The following is a 24546-nucleotide window of genomic DNA, read 5'->3' as shown; positions in this document are numbered from 1 at the left end:
CTTAAAAGCGGCCAGATCGTGGGGAGTGACCAACAGTGCCTCCACTGATCAGGAGAGGAAAACGCTGGTCACATGACATGACGGCCTCCCACAATCTGACATCCTTATTAGTTTTGCTTCTCGCCCAAACCAACCAAACAGCTGATTATCCAAAACCCTTATCAGATCACAAAGAATTTTTCTAGATCCTATTCCTTCCATTTCGAAGTCCCTTCTAAAAGCTGTGTGATTCAACACTATCAAGTATATCTGTGTAGCTCAACATTGCCTCTGGACAAGCTCCAGACCCCGACAATGCACAGAGAAACACTAAGCAACTGCTATGGTCCAGCCTTAACAGCCTCAGAAAAACAGATAGGGGACTACCAGGGCAATGCTTCTTGTGGTCTGTGGTCTTTGGGTGTACGTCAGTGATAGAGCACTTGCCTACCAGGTAGAAGTTCTGGGTTTAAGCCCCAGCTTTGTAGGAGGTAAAAATCCTTCGAGTTAATGAATGCAATTCTGTACACACTAGCTATTCTCTAAATAAACTTTTTTTTAATCCTAAAAGGAAATCCTAGGTAATGTCAGGAAATTATTCTCAACAAAAGATCACTACACTAACAGATATTCCATTAATTATATGGTGAGTGAGTCAAATACTGATTACTTACCAGAATACTGTTGTTCCTTCTGCAATGAGACATAATAGGCATCCCTTCCACCCCAGCATACTGCCAGTCCAACCACCAGGATGTCATCAGAGCCCTGAAGGGGAAATCCATCCTCTCTAATAGGTGTTTCCTGAAGTGAGCTAACTAAATAAATCAAATGTGAAATTGTCAAAAAAATCTCTAACATTAAAGACATTAAATAAATTGTTAAAACAATAACAATAAATACTATATTATGGGCAAAATCTGCAGCTCCTAAAATGTGCATTATGTAGTTAGTCATTTTTAGGTGTTATGAAAGATCTTTCTAGGCTTCCCATCAATTAAGATACTTGTTGCCATATTAATATTAAAATTAGTATTAATATTAAAATATCCTAAACATTTCTTAAGATAGACTATAATCATGATTAAAGGCATTTCAACTAAATAAAAAAATAAACTACATTTCAAATTTCTATAACTTATACACTGTAAAAACTTTAGAGCAAATCCACCAATTCTTTTTTTTGATTAGTTGTTCAAAACATTACATAGCTCTTGACATATCATATTTCATACATTTGATTCAAGTGGGTTATGAACTCCCATTTTTACCCCGTATACAGACTGCAGAATCAAATTGGTTACACATCCATGTTTTTACATTCTGCCATACTAGTGTCTGTTGTATTCTGCTGCCTTTCCTATCCTCTACTATCCCCCCTCCCCTCCCCTCCCCTCTTCTCTCTCTACCCCATCTACTGTAGTTCATTTCTCTCCCTTGTTTTTTTTCCCTTTCCCCTCATTTCCTCTTATATGTAATTTTGTATAACGATGAAGGTCTCCTTCCATTTCCATGCAAATTCCCTTCTCTCTCCCTTTCCCTCCCACCTCTCATCCCTGTTTAATGGTAATCTTCTTCTCATGCTCTTCCTCCCTACTTTGTTCTTAGTTGCTCTCCTTATATCAAAGAAGACATTTGACATTTGTTTTTTTAGGGCAAATCCACCAATTCTAACAATTAAAAAACTGCATTAAGAGACTTACTCCTTAGTCAAGAATTAAGTACAATTTTTAAAATCTAGAGTCAACACCATTTTCTAAAAAAGTATATCCTTCATTTACAAAAAGCAAAAACCAACCCATTTTATTTACAACTATATCCCCAATAACTAGAAAATTAACTGAATAACTAGAAAACTGGCACAAGGAATTCAATACATATTTATTAAATTTAAGTAAGCATTTATAGTCTTCTAGCATAGAGCCTGATACAGAAAATGTGTTCAATTTTGTGCTTGATAGATAAAAAATGAAAAGTGGAATTCAATATGAAAAGTACATCAAACTTATCATTAACACATATGTTCCACAAACTGAAGATCAGACAAATACTCAAAACTTTACGAACAAATTCATCCATACATACAAATTCAAGAACTCTAATCAAACCCGATTTCCCACAACAGGTTGACAAGCTAACTACAGCTATTCCCCACGATCCTGAACCCAAGGTTCATGCACTAAGACAAAAATACACATGGCATTATTTGATCAAAAGGTTTAACTCTCTGGAAATCTGGGAGAGTTCTGTGAGGTTATGAAATCAAGACTTTGGTATGGAATTCATGACTATCACTGGAGATACAAGTTCTACTTGAGACAGAATTTAGAAAATGTATCTAATGCATATTGTGAAAAACATAATACCCATTGGTTACATCCCTTTGTGGTTATATAAGTAAACAGATACTATGATTTAATAGAAAATAATTAATAAGTACTGATGATTAATTAAAAATCATGATGTTATAACATTTAAATGCTATAAATATCTGATATTAAATATATATATATATTGTCTTAATTTTTATGAATTTATATCCTAATGAATATAGTACATAATGGATATATCTCCTACTGTAGGGAAACTGGAGGGAAACTATTAGTAATTTACCTGGGCCAAATTTAAAAAAAAAAATGCTGTTTTACATGTAAGTCCTAATAGGAGATAAACTAAATTTTGAATAGATGATATCTAACAACTAATACTAAACAATCTAAAGTTCACCTCAGTCCACCAACTAATTTATAGGTAAGTATGAAAAAACAAAAATTTTTTTAAAATTCTTACCTTTCTTAAACCTACCACCAATAGTAGCAGTTTTAGAAGATGTCAAACTTCTAATCTTTTCACAAGCCAGTGAGATGGAAAATCGCTTTTTGCACTGCCACTCCTTAATGAATGTTTGAAAGAGAGTTTGGTCACTTGCTACATCTATGATGGCCAGACTTTCTGAACTGCACGAGGCTGGAGTTAACTGTAATCCATCCTGTGACAACTGCAGGGAAAAACTTGTGTCTCTAACAAGATTGTCCTCCTGGAAATTGTTTCTATTCTCTAACATTAAATCTTGCTTTTTATTATCTAAAGTTGAGCCAAATGTGCAATCTTCACCAGGCTGTAAAACGTTACTTGTTTTCTGAACTTTTACAGATGCTCCAAGCATTTCTGGAAATACCAGCTTAGAAGCAGATGCTGGAATGGGTGTAGGAGGAATGAGACCATTATCATCAGCTATCAAGCCCTCTTTACAAGGCAAGTGGAATGAGGTTTCACCATGTTTGGCACTGCTCGTTAATGCCTCAATCTTGCTTTTTACTTCATTATTAGGGAAAATTGAAATTGCCTGTACTTGATTTGTTTCCAAATTTAAAATCACTTCTTTCCTCTCATGTAACTCTGTATTTTTACCTTTTAAACTAGACAAGTTTATAGTTGTTAATTTTGGCTTCTCATTTTCCAGAGGACTGGAAACTTTATCTAAAATCCTTTGTAATTCTGGACTTAAGTCAATTGATGCCCCTGACCATCCGAATGAATTATTTTGCCGTGTCCCAGTTAATCTGGACTTTGAAGCCTTTTCATCATCTTCATCTCCTCCAATTACTTCTCCATGCAGATGTCCATTATTCACAATCACTGAATCACTTCTACCTAATGCTTTAAGAGATACCACAGAATTACATTTCTCTTGGACAGGAAATATATCTACATTATCCAAAGCTTCAACCATCTGAACAGAATCCACTTCTGAAAACATAATAGATTCATCATTGACACAGGTCAACTGCTGCAAAATGCCTTGATGCTCATTCACATTGGATATTTTCACTGGGTCCTCTTGTATACAAACAGAATCACTGAAATGGTTTGATGTTATTTCAGGAGGAGGGGGTTCTTTCATTTGTACATCAAGTGGTTGTTCTTTTACTAGGAAGTCTTCACTAAAACTGTCAAACAGTAAACTATCACTCATATTCAAACTTATCTCAGGACCAGGCAGACATTCTCCCTCAGTATCAGTGGGAGAGCTCTTCCAAGGAACCACAGGTGTGACTGGTTTTACCATTTCTTGCGTTTGATAACCTTGAAGAAAACTATTTAATTGTGAGTCAGTAACAGAAAGTTCATTCCCTTTAAAGCAAGGGCTATTTTCCTCCAATAGAATTGGAGAATGAAAAACCAGGCTTTCTGGAGTCAGACTATCGACCTCTTGTTCAGTGCTCTGTTTCACAGTTTCTGTGGTCTTCAGGTCCAACCTCTCTTGGTTAGTGACTCCTGGGGAATGCTGTTCACCAGAAATATGAGACTCACTGTGGAAAGGGTTCAGATCCTGTTTTTCTACACTCTTCTGTATTGTCCCTGCTGCCAGGTTGGTGTCTTTTGCTCCTGGTTTGGCATTTTCAGTTGCCATCTGTTGAATTATTTTCTCTGACTGAGTATCCAAATAGAAACTATCTTCAAAATCACAGACTAAACCTAAGTCAGAAACACAATTATTTTCAGTTTTGTTTGTTACATAAGCATTTGTTTTTTCTTTTCTGCTAGAAGAATTTAGAAAATTCTCATGCTGGCCTCCTGATTTACCAAATGTTCTCATTGACTGAAATATTCCAGGGGTTACCCCACTTCTGTGTACATTATCTCCTAATGCCTGAAAATGATTTGGCTTATTTTCCTTACTATTAAACTTTATACTTTCACATGTGATCGCAGTAACAACTGGCTCTTTATGCATATAACTACTGACTACCTCACAGGGCATTTTTCTCTGTATTATTTCTTTCTGTTTGATGTTAGTGTCTGTTGGCTTATCATGTTGCTTTTCCAGGCCCTGATTAACTGGATGACTATCATGATATACCACAGAAACATTCTGATTTTTTAAATCATTTTGTATCAGCACTGTGTTTATTTTTTCTGTTTCAACAACTGCTGATCCTCTTCCATTTTTACTAACCACACTAGTAGCTTGACAAGTCATGGTTTTGCTTTGGGATCCTATGACAGAGCATTTCTCCAGAATATCATTAGTTGTTGTTCTTTTCTTTAAACAGCTTTGCTCTGTTTGTAACAGCAATGATGTTTTGTTATAATTTCCCTTAGTGTAAAAAGGTACATTTTTGGCAAATGGCTGTGGACTTCTAAATTCTATATTCTTCTCATCCACAGTAAATGGTTCTTCACAAACATCAGGACTAAACATAGTCTGCCCTTTCAAATCAATTCCACGCTGCCCAGAGTCTTTCACCTGACTACCATCCGTGGACTGTTTTTGATGCTTTCTATTATTCCAAGATTGAAAGCCTGTGTTCATCTCTTCTGAACTGAAATTCAAAGCTGCTTTTTTTGTTTTCTCTAATGAGAAAGTCTGAACAACTTTTCTAGTGCCTGATTTTCCTTTGTTTAGAGATGTTCTCAGCCTCTTTTTATGTATGCCCAAAGAAGCCCGCTTTCTTGCTCTGGAAATGGAATATCTCTGATGTTCCTGATTGCCATCCTGGGAGTTACAATGAAAGGAACTTGTATGCTCTCTAGTTTTATCTAAATCTTGCACTATATCAGGTGAATGCTTAATATAAGAATCACTAAATCTTATATTACTTTTGTTCTTTGATGTTAATCTTTTATGAGAACTTGTAGTTTGGGTTATCAACGTGTGTTCCTGTTCTGACTCACTTCTGGACAGTGAATTTGTACCAGAACTTAAAGGGGAGTGAGGATCCCATTGCACTCCCATTTCAACTAAGTCCTGATGCAGAATCATTTTGGCTTCTTCTACTATAAGGGCTGCTGCTTCCCTTTCAGTTAAACCTTTTCTGCCAGTCACCCAAATAGTTCGCATATTCCGACGTTCTTCAACTGCTTCCTCTTCCTCATCCACTGCTTTTCGGGCACTATGGAAAAAGATTTTTTTAAAAAGAAGGAAATTAATGTGTTGATTAATTCATTCATACAACTAATATTTATTAAGCATTCAATCTGAGCTGTTCTAGGAATTAAAGAAATAACCCTGAAAAAGAGGGATATCTACTCTCATGACTACCTGGGGAAATCAGAGAAAAAAAAATGTTTAAACTTATATTCTATGTCATCTGAGGACAGTATAAAAAAAAAAAATCACCAGAAAAGGGTGGGTGGTTCTGCAATTTTAAAATAGCATAATAAGGAAATGTTTAACTAAACTTCTTTAAGCAAAAGCTAAATATTAAAAATTAAAAAGGGTCATAATGTTGTCATTGAAAACAAATCGTTCTACACACTATAAACTCTAGACCAAATATTGAAGAGACTGGAGAGTGGCCAAAAGAAAGCAGAAACTGGATAGGGGTTGAATGTTAGAACAAATAAATGACAGTGGGTGAATTTTCACAGTTTTCACCAGAAAGTGGCTCTAGTCAGTACCATGTAGGCCCACTAAGAGTTTGAATTAAAACCTGGAGACCACTGACTGAATCCAGAACAGAGCTTAGGGTAAATATAGGAGTTAGAAATTAAAGGGGGAATGTCTAAAAATGAGAAAGTCAAAGAAGGAGACCCCAAATTCTTCATATAAACTCTGCCCAGTATATGGCTATAAATTATACCAGTGTAGGAAGACCCCAAGTAACCTGTTAAAAAGTCTGAACAGAGACTTGAGCTACTACCCACCAAGTTTAGAGTTTGAATTCACCCAAAATGACATACAATATCAGTGCTCTTCTGGGCAACATCATAGAATACAGACCCTAAAAAGTCAAACATATGTATAATTGAAATACCAGGAGGAGGAGGAAGACAGGATGGGGAGAAAATTATGCAAGAAATAATGGCTGACCAATTTCTGCTTCCAGCTAAGATGGGGTACTAGTGTCCAATTAAGCTGCTCAGGTAAAACAACTAAAAAACTAAGGATAAGTTATAAAAGACGTTATAGCTTCCATTCTGCTTTCCCTTGGATCACGGATTCTGGGGAGGTCATCCATCATCAGATGTTTTATGGAGTGCTCCATCTGGATCACACCTGACGCATCAAACACCAACTCACCAGAGTGGACATGAGTTTTCCCAGAAGCACACCCAAGTTAAGCCTTCAAATGACTACAGTCGTAGCCACCAACTGAGCTGCAACCTTATGAAAGACCCCAGGCCAGATCCACCAGCAAAGGTGCACCCAAATTCCTTACTTACAGAAACTTCAAGATAATATATACTTAAACTGCTATTCTTAAGCCACTGTTTTTAAGTATTTTGTTACATAAAATAGAAACTTACCTAGTAAAACTATTAAACTTCAAATATATGGGAAAAGATCCCAATGCTTACACACAAAAAGATCAAATAACTTACCGGAGCAGAAGAATATGAGTACCATAGACTTATCTGTGGGAAGCCATCCGTGAAATACATGAGGACCTCCTGGCATGGATGCCAGGGAGGGATAGGCCTGGCACTGGGAACTTTCCCTAGTTCTCCCACGGCAATAGATAGTCCAATGCATGTGACTTTCCCTCTGCTCTGCCAGAAAGGTTCCTCATAGTAGTACCAGAGATGGGCATATTCCTTTAGGAACTGAACAGCCTACCTTTATCCTATTTTGGTGAAGGCCATTGATGTTTCCCGATATAAATAAAAAGATGCAGGCTCCATCTTTGTCCAGAATCTCAATCTGTCTGATCAGCTTGCCTGTCCTATTCTGACATTTGCAACTACTTTTTTGTATGGTTTCTTCACTATTTTATTTTTCTTTGCTTTTATTACTCAGCCAGCCCATTCCACCGAGGGGAACCCCATTCCTACCACCCGTGCTCGACTTGGGAGGGACTTGAACTCAAGTTACCCTGAAGGTAGTAAATTTTGTTACCCTTTTCATAGACCAGATCCCAAAACTCAGGGAGATAAGGATAATTCCTTCTAACCATAAAATCTGTAAGAATTTATAATTAAGAATCCAATTAGAACACATCAGCATGGGCCAAGGTGACCTAGAGTTGCCATGACATAGGGACTTCGAAGTCTGATGTCAGCCTGCTGTGAGTAAAAAGTCAAGAGGTGGACCTGGGCAGGACTCTCCAGAAACTTAGGAGGGATCCCCAATAAAACTGGAGAGCAGGAGAGGCACACTGTCCCTCTCTTCTTGAGAGGTCACTTGAGGGTCCCCTCTCCCTTTTCCTATCCCTTCAATAAACTCATTTCCTGTTACTCTGGGCAGCTTGTCTGAAATCTTTTTGAATTGATCACAAGAATTGGGATTTGGAAGAGACAAGATGGGGATCAGTGGGAAGTGGCTTTTCTCATAGCTCTGTGGACAATTAATACAGGTTGGAAAAGATCAAAAACTGCTGAGAAAGGGCTGGGTCTAGAGCTCAGTGGAAGAATGCTAGCCTAGCATGTGTGAGGCACTGGGTTTTATTCTCAGTACCACATATAAATAAATAAAATAAAAATCCATGAATAAATTTAAAAAAAAAGTCCTGGGAAAATCATGGCATGGGGAATCCCAGGATCAGAGGGGCTGCCTGCCCTAAGCCAACCCAGAAGCTATTTGACCCAATAAACTGGTGCATAAATGTCATGTCTGCCAGCCAGTACAGGAAGCCCAAGCTGGAAACATGTTAATACCCCCATGATAACTGCAGCACTAATTCAGACCAGGAACTTAGATCCATGAGTTCAGGGCTGAGACCAATACATGAATCCTGCTGACACTAACCACGAGATCTAAAGTGAGCCTAGCAAATCAGGAGAATCTCTAGCACAAAGAATTTCTGCCTCATCCCATTGAAACTGGCAGAGCGCAGGACCACAGGCAGAGAGAACTTGATCAGGGAGGAGTACTTAAGCTCAGTGCTCTAAAACAGTCCTTGAGAAGCCAAATAAGGGCAGTATTGCCAAACAACAGAACAGGTGAAGAAGCACTGAAGCACTGGGTAGAATCCTAGAAGTGTGTTCATTCATTAAGGCCTGAAACACCCCACACAACAAAACACTTGGGGCAATACCAGACCAAATCCTCACCCAGGGAGCTTCACTTGCAGAAACTCATCTCACAGAACCCGACGGCAATTACACACCCTGGAAGTGAAGCCAAAAGTGTCTTCCACACACCCTCATGCTAAGAAGGGAAGCTAAGAAATGGAAAGGCAGTTTGGCACAGACACTGGGTGAGTACCCTCATTGACTATTCTGTAATTTTGTTTCCGTTTTGCTGTTTTGTTTTTAAATGCACACTGATTGATACATGACAATTATTCATTTGTACACATATTTATTTGTGATTTTTCAGTTGTAGCATTTTCTTGAAGATAGCTATTTTTCATGCTGTTTTTTGAGGGTTAAAGTTTTTGATTAGTATATTTTGGATTGATTTTTCATTGTCTGTTTCAAAACATTGTTTTCCTTTGTTAATATTTCTCATTTTTCTTGCTAACAGCCAAACTCGATTGCTTATTTGCATGCTGGCGCACTCTCTCTTTCTCTTCCTTTAATTCCTTTATTTCTCTTTTTTGTTCTCCCCCCTTACAAACACATCCTATATCACCTCTGCATTTGCCCTATTCATTTCATGAATCTAAAAACCCTGTTCTACCACCCCATCACTTTCCTCTTAAAGAACTCTATCTTTAACTAGATACTTATACATATTCATATATCTTTATTTTTTCTCACTTCTACCATTTTATTTGAAGGCAGTTATTTTTCATGGAGCAATATTTTGAGGACTAAGATGTTTGATTAGCAGATATCAATTTTATTTTTGCAATTTATTATTTCATTTTTGTATTTTTTATTTATTTTATTTTATACATTGTTTTCTCTTACCTATCAGTTTCCCTCAACCCTTTTTCTCTCTTTTCCTCTGCTAACAGCTAATCTCCATTGTTCTCTCCTTCACTCTTCCTTTAATTTTTTCCTTCTATTTTCTCTCCTCCTCTCTCATAATCATCACACCCTATATCACTTTTGTTCTATCTCTGATCACGACTTGGATTTGTAGACCATTTGTAAACTTACTGTTTTTGCCATGGGCAATAACTGATCATTTCATTTCTGATTATTGTGACAATATAAACATTACAGATTTCATAGCAAGAGCTATTTGGTGTAATGCTGTAAATTGTTTACATTGGTGGTTATTATCTGTCTCCCCATAAACCATGAGATACTGGAAACCTTCAGGAATATCTACTACCTTAAAGCAACTGTTAGATCAATAGACACCCAAACAACATGAAAAACCCAAGGAACAAATCACCCCAAACAAACCAAAATATGTCAAAAAACAGAATCTATTGACACCAATGTGATAGAAATGTCAGAAAAGGTGTTTAAAATGTCCCTAATTAAATTGATCTCCAAGGTAAAAGATGATATAAAGCAGAAAATACAGGAAGAAAAAGATCACTTCTATAACAAGACAGAGATTCTGAGAAAGAAAAAAAAGCAAAAATCTTTGAAGTGAAAGAATAAATAAACAAAATTTAAAATTCACTGGAAATATCACAAGCAGACCAGACCACTTAGAAGACACAGTTTCAAGAAATGAAGGCAAAATATATAATCTTGAAAATAAAGTTGACCACGGAGAAAAGATGTTAGGAGAACATGAACAGAACTTCCAAGGAATATGGGATAACAGGAAAAGATCAAACTTAAGATTTAAAAAAGATCAAACAAAGGCTCAGAGAAACAATGGAAAGAAATGCATAATACCAGAAAGTTTCCTAAACCTTAAGAATGAAATGAAAAATCAAATACATGAAGCATGCAGGACCCCAAGTATACAAAATTACAACAGACCACACCAAGGCAAATTATTGTGAAAATGCCAAACATACAGACTAAGGACAGAATTCTAAGCGCTGCCAAAGAAAACAAGTCACATTTAGAGGGAAACTAATTCTAATTTCAGCTGGTTTCTCAAGCTAGACCATCAAAGCTAAGATTTGGAATCATATATCCCAGGCTTTGAAAGAAAATGAATGTCAACCAAGAATACAATACCCTGCAAAATTAAGCTTCAGATTTGTCAATGAAAAAAAAACCTTCCATGATAAACAAATATATATAAAAAAAAAATTCACAACCAGAAAGCCTGCACTACAAAACATTCTTAACAAAATATTTCATGAAGAAGAAATGAAAAATAAAACTGAAAATGAGAAAAGGGAGGAACTACACTAGAAGAATTGTCAATCGCAGGATAAACTAATTCAAGTTAAAAACCAGAGATAATTCAATTAGGCAAGAAATAATTCAATTCGGCATGAAAAATCAAATAAAAGCACAAGAAATTGTGAGGAAGAAGCAATATACCTGTACTTATAGGAAAAAAAATAGTAACATACCTGGAAAACCCCACAGAATCAATGATAAAAGTAACTCAAATAATAAAGAAATTCACAAAATAGCAGGACAAGACATGCATAAAAATCAGTAGCCTTCAAATCTCAACTAATAATCATGTATACGATATCAGAGAAACACCAACTAAAATAACAAATGAATAAATAAATAGGAATAAATTTAACAAGAAATGTACAAAAATCTACAAGCGAAACTTTAAAAAAAAAAAAAACCTCCTGGAAAACAAAGACTAAATCAAATGCAAAGAAACAACCAATCTTTGGATATGTTGACTTAACATTATACAGATATCAGTTCTCCAATTAAATTTTGATTGATCTCAATTGGCCATAAAACCCCATTAAAATACCAATGATGTTCTTAACAGAATAAGAAAGAGCAGTTCTTAAATTCATCTGGAAGAATAAGATACCCAGAGTAGCCAAAGAAATATTGTGCAAGAAGAGCAATGCAGCAGGAATCACAATACCAGGTCTCAAATTATAACAAAGAGGTATAATAACAAAAACAGCATGGTACCGGCATTACAAGAGGCAGAAAGTGGTGGGGAAGGGGTGCTGGAGTTGTGGCTCAGTGGTAGAGTGCTTGTCTGGCATATGTGAGGCCCTGGGTTTGATCCTCAGCACTGCATATAAATAAATAAAATGAAAAATCCATAATAGGAAAAAAAAAAAAAAGGGCAGGAAGACCAATGGAACTGAATAGAAGACACAGGGCAAACCCACACACTTACAGTCATGTAATTCTTGGAAAAGGTGCCAAAATATTTGTTGGGAAAAAAAAGAAAGCATTTTTAACAAACGATGCTGAGAAAACTGGATAGCTACAGCTAGAAGAATGAAATTGATCTCTATATTTAAATCTACACAAAAGTCAAGTGTCAAACATTTAACAATTAGACCAGAAACCTTGCAAGTGCTAGAAAAAACCATAGGGTCAAAACTCTACTATGTTGGCAGGGAAAGAGAGCCCAGAAAACAATGTGTTCCACTCCACAAACAAAGCTACTCAAAATGCACAAAAGGAATTCCTCTGCTACATTGCCTCTCTTCCTTTCTCCGGGATTTCTGAATATCTGCTGTGGCTGTCACCCTACAACCCTGGAGTTGACAAGTTGGCCCTGAGCTTCCTCCTTGGGCACACTCCTCCATGACCCTCATTATGCTTCTTCCACCTCCTAGAATCTTCTGCACATTGTTATCTTTCAGGCAGCAATCAAGCAATCTAGTCCCTAAGACCAGGTTGGGATCAAAAATCTTCCATTTCCTGGCTGCAAACAGAGGGCCCCTGCCTCAATCTGGAAAGTTGCTTTACCACAGAAGGATTTACGGCCCTTGACTTTTTGTTTAGGAAAATACTCAAAGACTTTTTTTTTTTTTCATATCTCTGGTTGTATACAAAGTATGTTCACACCAATTCGTATCTTCATACATGTACTTAGGATAATAATGATCATCACGTTCCACCATCATTTATAACCCCATACCCCTTCCCTTTATAAAAGACTGGTCAATTATTTTGGAGAATGTATTCCAATTTAGTTTCTTTATGATTAAATTCATTCTCAACATTTTGGGTAATAAATATTCTAGGAGTATTGTATATTACTGCATTGAATTCTTTAAAAATCACTGAGAGTAGATTTTTAAGTGTTCTCAAGACAGAAAACTTATGTTTTGTCTCAACTTAGCCATTCTACAATACATACCTATTCAAAACTTCATGTTGAACATCATGTTGAACATGTTGAACATCATAAATTCCTCCTTGGGCACACTCAAAATTGACACATATAAATGTTGTCAATCTTAAAAATGAATTAATTTATAAAAAAATTAAAAAAGCATACAACCAAAGATATGAAAAACTATGCTCTGTGTATGTAATAAGAATTATAATGCGTTCCACTGTCATATATAAATAAAAAATAAATAAATTTTTTAAAAAAGAATACGGAATAACAAGATAATATCATCCTCACCCCCCCCAAAAAATTAAAAAGCAATACAATGGCCTCATGGTATTACATGATGCACATAATACTAATTTGTCCTGCTAAATACTATCACTAATTTTGATCAATACAGGTTCTAGGCTTTCAGAAGAAGTATAACCTTTGCAACAACAACCTCACTATAAAATAGAAGTGATGTGCTTGCAAACAACACTGTTTTTCAGTTGAACTTTTTTAAAATGGATCATTTGTGGCATGTTGTTACCATGTAAAGATTTTTCCATACCTGATTTTCTTTACCTCAGGAACTATCAGTACATATTTCCAAAGGTTCTATGAAACCCAAACTCCAGAGGTGACTAGCACTTTTAGAAGTTGGTTTTAAGTCACATTCTAGGTAGACTTTCCAAAGAAGTCCATCTAATTCTAAAACAGACACCCCATCCTTTTTGTGAACTCACAAAAAGCTGGAGTTCTTTAATCTATAATGACTCCTTCAGTGTTTGTGTCCTAGCTGCTAAACTTCAGTAGACTGCTAAAAATGACAGCAATGAGAAATACCAGCTAATCAGCTGGTAGCCTGACACTCAGGAAAATGATGGAAAAACAAAATCACAAATCACAGAGCACAGTAACAATGCACAACAGATTAAAAGTCTACACATTTTAATAGCTCTGCAATATATCACTAATGTACAATAAACAAAATTAATGACAGAATGACAAAGGACCTAGCTAATTTGACAAAGTTATTAAGAAAAGGTCAAAATATATTGTTTTGAAAAGTAAAAAGCACTGTAATCCCAGCAGCTCAGGAGGCTGAAGTAGGAGGATCATGAATTCAAGCCAGCCTCAGCAAAAGCAAGATGCTAAATTCAGTGAGACCCTATCTCTAAATAAAATACAAAATAGGGCTGGGGATGTGACTCAGTGGTCAAGTGCCCTGAGTTCAATCCTGGTACTCAACCTGCCTGCATCCCAAAAAAAGTAGAAAGCATTTTCCAAAGATTTTTCTTCAAAATTGTTAAAACTTTTTAAATTACTAAATTACCTAAAATAATCACAAATATGTACAAAGAACCCTAATGCCCAATTAAAAAAGAGAGAGAGAGAGAGAGAGACCAAAAATTTCTACTATGATACCCTATGTATCCCTTAAAAACCCCAGGCACTGCAAAATCACACACTAAAACCATATGAGCTTAGGAGAAAAAATAAAATTGAAACAGACCACTAAAAATATAATGATCTTTGCAACCAGAGAGAACTGTTAAAAATAATGATGTGAAAACACTTATCACAGTTAAAGTTCTACAAGTGTTTGCAACGATCATTGACTCTGAGGGACATTCTTACTTTGAGATAGACACAGGCCCTTCTGGAGGAAAACACTTTCAAAAAGAACCCATGTTCATCAAACCCATAAACCTGACTTTGATTACACTGTTGCATGGCCCTCCTTATAACACTGGTTTGGATACATACAGCTTGCAACTTCTTCCGCATTAGGGCTCTCATTAATGAGGATGTAGTGAAAACAAAGATACCCCAGGAGAGAAAGAACCATAATATGGGCACAGGCTAGCATCCTGTCTAACAGCGATACAGAAACAAATACCTCCATCAAAGATTTTCTGCCTCTTTAACTCACCTCCCTTCTTCCCACCTGAAATCTTAAGATTATCAAAAAGAAAGGGTACATAGAGGAGGAGATATGTAAGATCCAAGAGGATAGCAAAAGACTACGTACGCCCCATGTGTTCCAAGTTCCACACCCTGGATCAGGCCAGAAATGAGTGGGAAGAAAGAAACATTGAACTGGAAAAGAGATTAATGCTTTGATTGAGAACACATTCTTAGGTACCTGAAAATAAAACTTTTAGTACCAGAAAGTAACCAAATAGTTATGAATGTGTTTGGTTCTTCATATTGGAATGAGTTCCAACAGTGACAGTTAAAATAATTAAGTTACTCCTTGATTATATGCTGAGTCCAGCCCATACAATGAATTGGTTAAACTCCACATTCACAAAAAAAAAAAAAAAATGTATCAAGGAATCCTCTCCTCACAAAATGTTTTGAAGGACTAGTTTTCCAAAGAATTTCTGCAAAGAATGCATTTTAAAGTGCTCCTGGGGCTGGAGATATAGCTTAGTTGGTAGAACACTTGCCTCGCATGCACAAGGCCCTGGGTTCGATCTCCAGCACCACAAAAAATAAAATAAAATAAAATAAAATAAAAAATAAAGTGATCCTGACCAAAGAAAGTATATGATGAGCCCTGGATATGTAATGAAAATGAAAATTCATCAAAGACAAAAGCATTGGTACTATATTTTCATTCAATCTTTTCAGGAGAGAATTATGATCCTTTTAGAAGTGGCTTTTCAATCAGGCAATATTTATAAAATAAACAAAATGAAAAGTCATCCTCAAGGAGAAAAAAGTAGTCACATATTCTTCCATTTATCAAGTATTTCATGAGATTAAGAGGAAAATATTGTAATACTTATCATTATTTAATTTCATTATCTGACATGACATTTCATAACCTTATCATTTCATAACCCTATGTAAATAAAGAGGCTTCCTCACCTTTTGAAAGGCACAGCATTTTTAAGAGCCACCTCCACCTCAGCAACATCTGCTCTAGCAAGATCTGCCACAGAAAGAAAGCCAGCAGCATAGAGGAACCTGGCCCGCTGCGCATTGAGCAAGGATACTCGAATCAGGTCACACAGCTCCCTCTGGATGCCGAACGTGAGACGTTTCTGAAACTGGGAAAGTAGTAGTTCCATGTTGTGCCAGCCCAGACGGTTGGAAAATACTGTTATCATCCCTAAGTGATAGAATAAGTGTTAAGTTGATAATGCACTGATAAAAACAGAATAATAAAAAGCTCCTTATACACAAATTCTCCATTTCTTCACATGTACTTCTTTTGTTTTGTTTGTTTCCCGCAGAATTGTAAGATTTTACAAGGCCCAAGGGATAAATTAATGGAGAACAGACATATATTAAGGACCTAGAAAAATGAACACTAAATTGCTAAATACAATAATTGTCTCTCATTAATTCTTGATTCTAAATTTAACATTTGAAAACTGAGGCAGAGCACATAAACACAAAACAAACAAAAAGCCTTCCCAGTAGTCCATTCTCCTCTGCCTTACTTTTCTTTTTTGGCAGTACTAGAAATTGAGCCCAGGGTTACCACTGCACTACATCAGCCCTTTTTTTGAGCCAGTCTCTAAGTTGCTAAGGCTGGCCTCAAACTTGTGATCTCCTGCCTCAGTCTCCTGAGCAGTGGAGATTAAAGGCATGCACCTATGCATCCAGCTTCTTCCTGAATTACTTAAGAAAGAGAGAACTCTAAAATACAAGTGAGGGACTCTTTCCACCTAGAGAAAGACAGCTTATTTAAATATTCAAATGCTACAAGAACTACAAAGAGTAAAATTCCAGGTTGCCATTTAAACAGCTAAACCCAATTGAAATAAAGAGGTCAGAGCAGCCAAGTATCATGCCACTGAGTCACCTCCCTATGAGAACATTAATCCTAAAGGCAATCTTAGATCTAGGATGCCAGTGAGTTAGAGTCCCTCCCTCCTCACCACCCACTGCCTCCATCTTCCCCTCAGCACTCCTTCATGTACACACACCTTCAATCACAATGAAACTTCCTGCTCATGTAAATATATACATCTTCTAGTAGCCCCGGGGTTTCCTTCCTAAGAAAGAAGGTCCCCTGATAAAATCAGACCCAGAATTCCTTGTTTGTTTAGCTCAGAGAACATGGGTTTCATATATTAAGGCACACCAATACTTCCTAAAAGAAGAGGAAATATTGGATTCCAAGTGAATCCACAGTAAATTGACAGTTCTGATTCATATCTTCTTTAAGGAAGGGAAATCAGACATTCTAAATCAGAGGAAATACTAGGGGATGATATTTAACAATTATATTGCTATATTGTGTGCATGTATGAATATTTAACAACAAATTCCACTGTTAAGTACAACCATAATGTGCCAATAAAAATATGGAAATAAACAAGAAAAGAAGAGATAATGATTTAAACAGTCAGACAAGAGTCCAGGAAATGCTTTCTGTTTGACATTCTCATTTTCAACAATATGTGTTAATCAGTACTTTGAGAAAAGGGAGACCATGATAACTTCACTTCTATTTCTTCTTTCCACAGGAAAAAAAAAAAAGGAAGGAAGGCAGAAAGGAAGGAAGGAAACTAAAAATACAAACAAACAGTCCAGGTGCATGGGAGCATACCTGTAATCCCAGCAGCTCCTGAGGCTGAGGCAGGAGGACTGCAAGTTCAAACCCAGCCTCAGCAACAGTGAAGCACTGAGCAACTTAATGAGACCCTGTCTCTACATAAAATATAAAATAGGGCTGGGGATGTGGCTCAGTGGTTGAGTGCCCCTGAATTCAATCCCTAGTACCAAAAACAAACAAACAAAACATAAAGAAGAGGAATAGTCATCAGGTTCCTAAAGAACAGAGGGGGAATAAGGCCCACTCAGCTTCGTAGCAGTTCTCTACAGGATGCTGAGGCCAGAGAAGCCATAGTTTTAGATTTTCTGATGATAACAGGAACTACACAAAATTATACCACTACTAGAGAGACTTATGATAAAATGGAATTTGAACAAAAGGAATCTTAACAACCACAGTCTTCAATAAATCCAGTGTTCAATAAATGTAAAACCCTTTAACTGACCTGCATAAATAGCAGCTGACTGTTGCAAAGATTGAATTTGTCCACGATTGCATCCATATTTCTGATTTATTTCCTTTAAAGGAATTTCACTGATTAAGTCTAGTAGCACAAGACTGGTGAAAAACCTAAAAAATAAATCACCAACATTATGGTAAGAGATCACTTGTATCTACTACAAAAGTACAATGTGTGCTACAAAGCAACTAAGAACCACAAAGACAATGGAGGGTTTAAACACTCCAGGAGGGTTTCTAATAGGAAATAGGCTGGTGGACAAAGACAGATCAAAGTTTACAAAGTAAGTGTTGGCATGCATCAGTATGAGCAGTAGAGAGCAAGGAACTAATGTCAGTTTACAAAAAAGTCCTTCATATTTCAATATTGCTAATTTTGAATAAGACTCGGTTCAAAAAATACAATGGCACAAAAAATTAAAAGAAGACTTAATACATAGATATATGATTATCTAATCACATTTCAATAAAATGACAATCTGATTATAAAATCTGGTTTTGATTTTAAAAGCAACAATGACAAGTAATTCAAGTATATGAATCCTTATAAAATTTACACTTGAATGTGTTGTAAATAATATAAAAGAAAAATAATTGTATAATATTTCAAAGAAGCTAAAAGACTAAAATTTCCCCACCTAAGTCTTTTAATTATCTCTTCCTACTTGTAATGAATTACTTCTAAGGGTGCCCAAAGCATAATTCCAAGTGAATCCACAGTAAATTGACAGTTCTGATTCATATCTTCTTTAAGGAAGGGAAATCAGACATTCTAAAAGAGCTTCATATGTAGTGGTTGCTAAGGTATAAGGTGCAAGAAGAAACTAAAATATTAATAAATTCAGTAAACAAAAGAAACTGAAAATTTTACTATAGTTAGCAAAAATTTTTATTTTGTTGACAATTAAAGTTACCACAACAAATGAACGTTGGCTGTAAGCCAGACACTGGGTGAAGCACACTGAGTTCAGGCAACTATGTTTACCTTTTATGGATGGCCATTTGGCGGTGCTGTTTTTCAGTTCTGGCTTCAACTTTGCCTTTCACACAGCGAGCTAAGAATCCTTCTTCAACTCCTACTAGCTCTGCCACCCTTTTCATAGAAGTTGGCAACTTTTCCCATAAACAAAAAAATCGATACCAATCAATAGTAGTCCAATCTTCAAACATAGGTGTCACCTAAAGGGAAGAAATATCAGGCATTAGCTAAAACTAGTGCATTACAGAGGGCTGGGGATGTGCCACAGTGGCAGAGCACTAGCCTACCATGTGCAAGATTTTGGGTCCAATAGTCAGCACTGGGGGAAAAAACACTACTGCATTACAAAAGGAACAAAATTATAAATCCATAAAGACAAATTTCATAATAAAGACAAAGGCCTCAGGACTTATAAAAATGTGTGATATACCTCATTTAAATGGAAACAACCTTTACTCATGAACAACTCACTGCTGGGACAAAAGAAAGACACCACTATGCATACAAACTGGATTTTATAGATCCTACAACTTTAATCTTATATCACATTTAATCACAATACCATATACTAGGTACAGACTTAAGTATTCTGTGTAATTGCCATGAAAGAATGAGTAAAACAGAAAGAAGAGATAAAAGAAGGAGAAATCAATATTCAGAGTTGATATTTTATCTAAAATGTCCAGGATTCAACAAAAAACTATAACACATGAGAGAAAGAGAAAAGTGTGTCCCAAACACAGGGGGGAAAGCAAGGCAAAAGAAATACCTATGAGAGAGTCCAGATGTTAGGATAAATAAAGACTTCAAAGCAGATGCAATAAGTATGGTCAAAGAACAAAAGAAAGCCATACTTACAGAAGTAAGACTGCATGATGGCACTGGCTCATCAGTAGAAAGCATGCATAAAGTGAATGTTATTAAAATAAGGGTCAAGGGGCTGGAGTTGTAGCTCAGTGGTAGAGGGCTTGCCTAGCACATGCAAGGCCCTGGGTTCAATCCTCAGCACCACATAAAAATAAATAAATAAAATAAAGGTATTGTGTCCAACTACAACTAAAAAATTAAATATTTAAAAGAATAAAATAAAATAAGGGTCAAATGGAAATTCTGGAGTTGAAAAATACAATAACTAAAATGAATAGAGAGCTTGACCATATACCCAAGTGACATAAGAATCAGCAAACGTGAAGATAGATTGGTAGAGATTATGCAGTCTGAAAGAGGGAAGAACACTGGAGAAATATGGTAAACTTTAAGTTTGCCAACACATGCATAATGAAACTAGAAGGAGATAGAAAGGAACAGAAAAAAATCTGAAGAAATTATGGCTAAAAACATACTAAATTTCATGAAAACTATTAATGTGCATATCTAAGAAATTCAATGAACTCCAATGCAGAGATCCATCCAAGATGTATCACAGTCAAAATGTTAAAAACTAAAAGATAAAATCTTGAAAGTGGCAAGGAAAACAAAGCCAGTCATCACATACAATGGACACCTAATAAGACTAAAAGCTAACTTCTGGACAATGAGAGGACACAGTTATACTGTTGAAAGAAAGCAAATCCTATCAACCATGAATTTTATATAAAGGAAAACTTTCTCTTTTTTTTATTTGTTCTAATTAGTTATACATGACAGCAGAATGCACTTCAATTCATTGTACACAAATGGAGCACAGCTTTCATTTCTCTGGTTGTACACAATGTAGAGTCACACCATTTGTGCAATTATACATGTAACTAGGATAATGATGACTTTCTCAATCTACCATCTTTCCTACCCCCATGCCCCCTCCCCTACCCTCACACCCCTCTATCCAATCCAAAGTTCCTCCATTTTTCCCCTGTCCCCTCCCATTGTGGATCAGCAGCCACATATTAGAGAAAACATTGGCCATTGGTTTTGGAGATTGGCCTGTTTCGTTTAGCATGATATTCTCTGCCTTCATCCATTTACCTGCAAATGCTATAATTCTATTCTCTTTTAATGCTGAGTAATACTCCATTGTATATCTATACCAGTTTCTTTATCCATTCATCTATTGAAGGGCATCTAGGTTGGTTCCAAAAATTAGGTATTGTGAATTGTGTTGCTATAAACATTGATGTGGCTATGTCCCTGTAGTATGCTGTTTTTAAGTCCTTTGGGTATAGACCTAGGAGAGGGATAGCTGGGTCAAATGGTGGTTCCATTACAAGTTTTCTAAGGAATCTCCATACTGCTTTCCAAAGTGGTTGCATTAATTTGCAGTACCACCAGCAATGTAAGAATGTGACTTTTCCCCCATATCCTCACCAACACTTATAGTTGTTTATATTCTTGATAACTGCCATTCTGAGAGAGTAGTTTTGATTTGCATTTCTCTAATTTCTAGAGATATTGAACATTTTTTCATATATTTGTTGATTGATTGTATATCATATTCTGAGAAGTGTCTATTCAGTTCCTTAGCCTATTTATTGATAGAGTTATTTGAGTTTTTTTGGTGTTAAGTTTCAGAAAATTGTCTTTCAAAACTGAAGACATAACAGATATTCTTAGATAAACAAAAATAGAAAATTTTACTAGCATTCTTTTCTTAAATGCTAAAGAAAGCTCTTCAGGTTGAAGGAAGATAACTCCAAACAGTATTTCAATTCCACTCTAAAAGCAAAGATAGCCAATAAAGATAACTGTGTGCTTCCATAAAAAAAAATTATTAAAGTGCATAATTTCTTTTTCTCCTCTTGATTGATTTTTAAAAGCAACTATATGATCTCAAAGAAGTAGAGAATAGAAGTATTACCAAACCTAGAGAAAGGTGGTGAGAGAAAGATAAAGAAGATGGACCATATTAGGTACATGGGTACAATCTATTTGACAATAACAGTTTAAAGGAGACAGGAGGGGGCTGGGGATGTGGCTCAATTGGTAGCACACTCGCCTAGCATGAGCGCGGCCCAGGTTCAATCCTCAGCACCACATACAAACAAACATGTTGTGCCCGCCGAAAACTAAAAAATAAATATTTTAAAAAATTCTCTCTCGCTCTCTCTCACTCTCTCTATTAAAAAAATAATAACAAAAAAATAAAGGAGGCAGGAGGAAGCAAAACTGCATTGGATTAAGGAAATGACAAAAGATGATAACTCAAATGCATAGAAATAAATCAAAAGAAACAGTAAATAGGAATGTTAACGTAACAAACTCTGTAAGTATATATTTCTGTCAGCTTCTTTAAAGATATATAATGATATAAATTGCAAATGCACTGTTAGGTTTGTAATACTTAGAGTTGTAACAGGTGTGACAATAATAATACCAAAAGAAAAGAGGAAGGGAAATAGAACTGTCACTGATCTTACAGAAATAAACAGAATTATAAGAGATCTCTGTGAACAATTCATAGCCAACAAATTGGATAACATAGATGAAATGGAAAATTTTCTGGAAGTACATAAACTACCAAAATTGGCTCAAGAAAAAAAACAAAATCTTATAGACCTATAACAAGTAAAGATGTTGAATTTATCATCAAAAAATTTATTCCAAAGAAAAGCTCAAGCCCAGATGGCTTGACTGGTGATCTAACAAACATTTTAAGTAAGAATGCCATCCTTGGTGATTTCTTCTCAAAAATATCAGAAGGGAGGGAACACCCTAACTCATTCTATGAAGCTAGTATTATCTTCAAACCACCCAAAGACATCATGAGAATGAGAACTCAGACCAGATATCCTACGAATACAGATGCAACAATTCTCAACAAAATAATACCAAACCTAGCAACATATAAAAAAGCATTATGCAACATGACCAACTTGGACTGCTCCAGAAAATTCAAAATTATTAGAATACCCAGTAATCAAACACCATGTGGTTTTAATAAATCCAGGAAAAAAAAACTTGACAAAATCTAACACTTCTTTAACTTGATAAAGTCAATCTGCAAAAACACTGCAGTCAACGTACCTGATGGTAAAAGACTTTCCCTTTAAGATCAAAACAAGACAAAGATGTCTGCTTTCACCATCGCTATTCCACATTTTATAGGGGAACTAGCCAGGTCGATTAAGCAAGCAAAAGAAATAAAACACATCCAGATTAAATAGGAAGAAGCTAAACTATCTACATTTGCAGCTGATATAATCCTATCAATAAAATGTTGAAACATCCCAAGAAACCCAACAAAATATTATTAGAGATAATATTTCAAATTCAATGCATAACAGGACACAAAAGCAATACACAAAAGGAAACATTTTATGTAATTTTAATAAATAATATAAAAAACAAGCTAAGAAAACAATTCCATTTATAATAGATACAACAAAAAAGCTTCAAAAATTATAAAATATGTAGGAATAAATTTAACAAAAGAATTGTAAAACTTGAAAGAAATTAAAGATTTAAATAAATGGAAAGACAACCCATGTGTATGGATACAAAGATTTAATATTGTTAAGTTGACAATGTTTCCCAAATTGATCTACAGATTCAAGACAATCTCTACCAAAATACAGCTAGATTTGCAGAAATTAACACTGGGGAGCAAGAGTTCAACACATGAGCTATTGTGGGATGTTTCATTTCAAAACCATAACAACAACCTTCAGAAATGAAGAAAATATTTATAAATCATACAAAATCATCTAAAACTCATATGGAAATGTAAGTAATCTAGAATATTTTACTATTCTAGATTGCTAGAAAAAAAATCTTGAACATGAAAAAACAAAGTTGGAGGACAAATACTCCCTTATTTCAAAACTCTCTACCAAGCTACAATAACCAAAACAGGATGACATGTACATAAGGATAGACACATCAATCAATTAATTAGAACTGAAAGTCCACAATAAGCCCTCAATTCGGGTGGCAGGATTGCTCTCGGCCTTGCACAGGCTAAGCACACACTCTACCATAGAGCCACCTCTCTACACCTCAGCTCAAGCCCTCACTTTCTTTCTTTTTTTTTTTTTAAAGAGAGAGGAGGGAGAGAGAGAGAGGGAAAGAGAGAGGGGGAGAGAGAGAGAGAGAGAGAGAGAGAGAGAGAGAGAGAGAGAGAGAGAGAGAGAGAATTTATTTTTAATATTTATTTTTTAGTTCTCGGCAGACACAACATCTTTTTGTTTTGTATGTGGTACTGAGGATCGAACCCGGGCCGCACGCATGCCAGGCCAGCGCACTACGGCTTGAACCATATCCCCAGCCCTTAAGCCCTCACTTTCTAGTCAACTGATTTTCAATTAGGATGACAAGGCAATTCAATAGAGAAAGAATAGTGTTTTCAGCTCTAGCACTGGGACCCCCAGATATGCACATTGTAAGGAATAAAGTTAGACATTTTCTTTACTCCCATCATAAAAACTAATCATACAAATATAGGGGCTGAAACAATTACACCCTTCAAAGGTACAAATAGGAATAAATCTTTTGACATTGGATTACTCAGTGAATTCTTAACTATGTCATCAAATGCACAAGCAACAAGAGACATCATCAAAATTAAAAAAAAAAAAAAAAGCTTTTATGCCTCAAAAGACA

General features: G+C 35.8%; 1 protein-coding gene across 1 annotated transcript in view; it reads right to left on the bottom strand.

The window, feature by feature from the left end:
* Positions 1–24546, bottom strand: part of Polq (DNA polymerase theta) — a 100110-nt gene that overhangs the window by 29022 nt on the left and 46542 nt on the right. The window contains exons 13-17 of the mRNA XM_021727972.3: positions 19018–19211; positions 18019–18143; positions 15875–16118; positions 2770–5876; positions 654–797 (exon numbers count right to left, since the gene is read on the bottom strand). Coding sequence (XP_021583647.2) covers positions 654–797; positions 2770–5876; positions 15875–16118; positions 18019–18143; positions 19018–19211 — 3814 coding nt within the window. The remainder of the gene's footprint in view (positions 1–653; positions 798–2769; positions 5877–15874; positions 16119–18018; positions 18144–19017; positions 19212–24546) is intronic.

The sequence above is a fragment of the Ictidomys tridecemlineatus genome, chromosome 3 (genome assembly GCF_052094955.1).
Source record: "Ictidomys tridecemlineatus isolate mIctTri1 chromosome 3, mIctTri1.hap1, whole genome shotgun sequence".
NCBI classification, from domain to species: Eukaryota; Metazoa; Chordata; class Mammalia; order Rodentia; family Sciuridae; genus Ictidomys; species Ictidomys tridecemlineatus.
Note: the sequence above shows the minus strand (reverse complement) of the source record. Positions and strands in the feature narration are given on the sequence as shown.